Source organism: Polistes canadensis, unplaced genomic scaffold (assembly GCF_001313835.1).
Source record: "Polistes canadensis isolate GaletaPanama2010 unplaced genomic scaffold, ASM131383v1 scaffold_238, whole genome shotgun sequence".
Lineage (NCBI taxonomy): Eukaryota > Metazoa > Arthropoda > Insecta > Hymenoptera > Vespidae > Polistes > Polistes canadensis.
In genome coordinates, this window is record NW_014569785.1 from 41971 (window position 1) to 45161 (window position 3191).

At 34.8% G+C, this 3191-nt stretch overlaps 1 protein-coding gene across 1 annotated transcript in view; it reads left to right on the forward strand.

The window, feature by feature from the left end:
* LOC106790415 overlaps nucleotides 1-3191 on the forward strand; it is a gene marked incomplete at its 5' end in the record, with an annotated part of 70992 nt that overhangs the window by 36120 nt on the left and 31681 nt on the right. The window contains one exon of the mRNA XM_014755278.1: nucleotides 190-263. Within this exon, the coding sequence (XP_014610764.1) occupies nucleotides 190-263 (74 nt within the window). The remainder of the gene's footprint in view (nucleotides 1-189; nucleotides 264-3191) is intronic.

The following is a 3191-nucleotide window of genomic DNA, read 5'->3' on the forward strand; positions in this document are numbered from 1 at the left end:
TTAGATTATTTTACATAAAAAAAAAGTAATTTCAATGCTTTTATATATCCTAGATCAAAATAAAATCACGAAAATTTCAAACGTGTCTTATTCAACATAAATCATATACTGTATTGTAAATAAATATTATAATGTATTATATAAATACAAAAGAAAAAGGATTGACATAAATAATTGTTTTTTGTTTAGCAAACACCAGCCAATACGCGCATTATGTCTTCAACACTCTGGACCAAGATCACAGTGGTCTACTCAGTTTCGAGGTAAGCTTGCATCTCATTTTTCATAGTTTCTTGCTGGTCGTCGTCCTTCGGATTATTCCTTCCGTCATTGTGACACATATAGGACGTCAGCTGCATCTGAAAGTGCACTTTTTGGCACACACTTCTCGCGCGCATCGAGAAAATATAGTCCAGTATTAAAATATGAAAAAGACAAGTAGTAGTAGTAGTAGTAGTAGTAGTGCAACGTGAAAGGAACATTCGACGAATGACAGATCGCGTTCGATGCAATTTTTCATTCTCTACGAGAATCGCTTAGGTACTTTCTCTCTCTCACTCACTCTCTTTAGTATTTCTTGTCCAATTATTCAAATATGATTCTCATGAGAAATTCTATTTTCGTTCGTAAATCGTCCACCTAAGCGCATATTTCATAATGGGTGGCATTGCATAGGAAAAGCTTATTCTCTTATATTTTTTTCACTTTCTTTTACTTCTTTTTTTTTTCGTCCCTCCCACCATAAAAAAAAAACTAATGTTTCACTGGAGATTACTGGCATATGTAATTGAATTAAATGCTATTATATCTTGAAATAATCACTCGAAGAAAAATATAGCTCAATTAAATATTTCCCGTGAGAATAATTACACATACACACACATATAGCCACACACGCGTGTATAATGTTGTTTGTATTACGTGTTTTAGCTTTAATCGGAATGTTGATATAATCGTTATATAAATTGGCCTAAAACGGACAACCTGTTTGAACTAAATCCGAGGAAAACGGGAATACTCCTGGGAAATAACGAGGGGGAAACAGTTTGATACGAAAGGTTTGTTAAAAATAGTTACGATGGACGTGTGTGCATTCGTGTTGGTTGTCAACGATAAAACCGGGAAAAGGGGATACGTTTTTTCCAATGAACGTTATCGTTTAACAATGTTAATTAATGCGTTCGAAATGAAAAGAAGTTAAAGAAGAAAAAAAAGGATACAATGGGGAAATTGTCGAGCGAATAATTATGGGAATAGTAATAATGGTTGGTAGATGGTATGGTGCTAGTGATGGTGGGAGTTTTTAGATGATGGTGGAAGCTAACATAATTATCTCCCGTAACTAGAGATCGTGATTGTACTTTGTATAATTAACCCGCGGAGTTGCCCTAGAGCTTTTGCGAAAAGTTTCATCAGTTGGTTGGTCTCATCCTAGTCTTCCACATTTTTCACCATTGCCAACATTCTTTTCTTTTCCTTTTTTTTTCTTTTTATTCAATTCATTCTTTTCTTCCATATTAAACCTTTCCTATCCGGTTTCATTTAATTAAATCGACGTTAACAAAACTAAAAGTAGACATTTTACAAATGTTACATGGTACCACGACAAATTTCTCTCTCATCCGATATAGGTTTTTCCTTTTTTTTTTTTTTTTACACGAACTTAATATCAAACAAATGAAATCGTACGCGTGTAACGCGATACGGGCACTGATAAAAATAAAAACTCTTATTTATAGGTTTTATTTAGAAAAAGAAAAAAAAACCCCGTTATCCATTTTCCCTTTTCAATTTTTCTTATTTCGACCCCCATAAAACTCTACTCGCATAAGCCCGGATCGGTCTCCTTAAAGTCTCCAAATAACAAAAAAAAGATTACTGTGATAGCTAGTCATCTGAGTTCGAACATCCACTAAGATTTGTCCCTTTTTCCTATTGGTCAACAGTAGGTTTTTCGATACTTCAAACTCTTAGATTCTTTTCTTGACTATTATCATCTTTCACTTCTTTATCTATCCTGTTGCAAACTACTCAATGTGCTTTTCCGAAAAACGAACTCCAGTGACCGTTATCCTTAATCGTATTACCCTCTCCCCCTCCCATCTCCCCTCTCCCCACCCTTTCCGTCTTCACTTTTCGAGATATTCTACCTCCTCCTCCCCCTCCCACCCTCTCAAGCCCAACCCGTTTCATCCTTTCAGTCTCGAAAGTAGCTAGTCTACAAAGTTGCAGATACAGCAGCAAGTTCACTTTTGCAAATCTCTTAGGTCGTAATACGAGAACGTATATTCACTTTCGGAAAGTCGTGCAATCTTGTCACCATTCATGCGAAAACCTCCTCCAACCCCTCCCTCCTAGCCCCACCCCACCCCCACCCACCCCTACTTCCCATCTAATCCGCGTTACCTAGCGAATAAATAACAATTTTCGTTAGGAAACTGAAATTGGAAAAGGAATCCTCCATTTTAACCTTTCCACGACGGGAAAAGCAATTATCTCCGGTTTATTGTTTACCCTTTTCTGTCGGCGTGGAAATAAAAAGAAGAAGAAGAAGAAGAAAAAAGAATAATAATAAAGGGACAGAGAATGTATAGGGATGGATATAATATAGCCTCGAATATTTTTTTTTTTTCTTTTTTTTTATACTACCTTCCTATTCTCTACCTCTTTTTTTTCTTTCTTTCACATTGAAAAATTTATTGAACGAATCAAAGGAAAATATGCTGTGCTCTCTCTCTCTCTCTCTCTCTCTCTCTCTCTTTCTTTGTGAGAGATAAAATTATTTAATTAAATACTCGTTTATATATTTTCTACCTATTCGTTGCATTCCTCTGAGAAAGTGCAAGGTCATTCTTATTAAACATAATAAAATAGTTTGGAATTTATAACGACCCTGAGAAAAAAAAAATAGGAGTCTCTCCCCCCCCCCTTCCCAACCCTCTTTTCCAAAAATGCAACATTTTTCCGAAGGTTTAACAGTAAACCACTACCGACACTTCACGTATACTTATTCTTATAGTGAGTGGTCAGATGACCGTATAAAAAAAAAATTAATATATCGTAAAATAAAATGAGATTTCAGTCAATTGGACAGTGAACTAAATATTTTCTTTTATTTATAAACGATTAATATACAATACATATTATATGCGTTTTAATAAATAAATAAATAATATATTATATCAATGGAC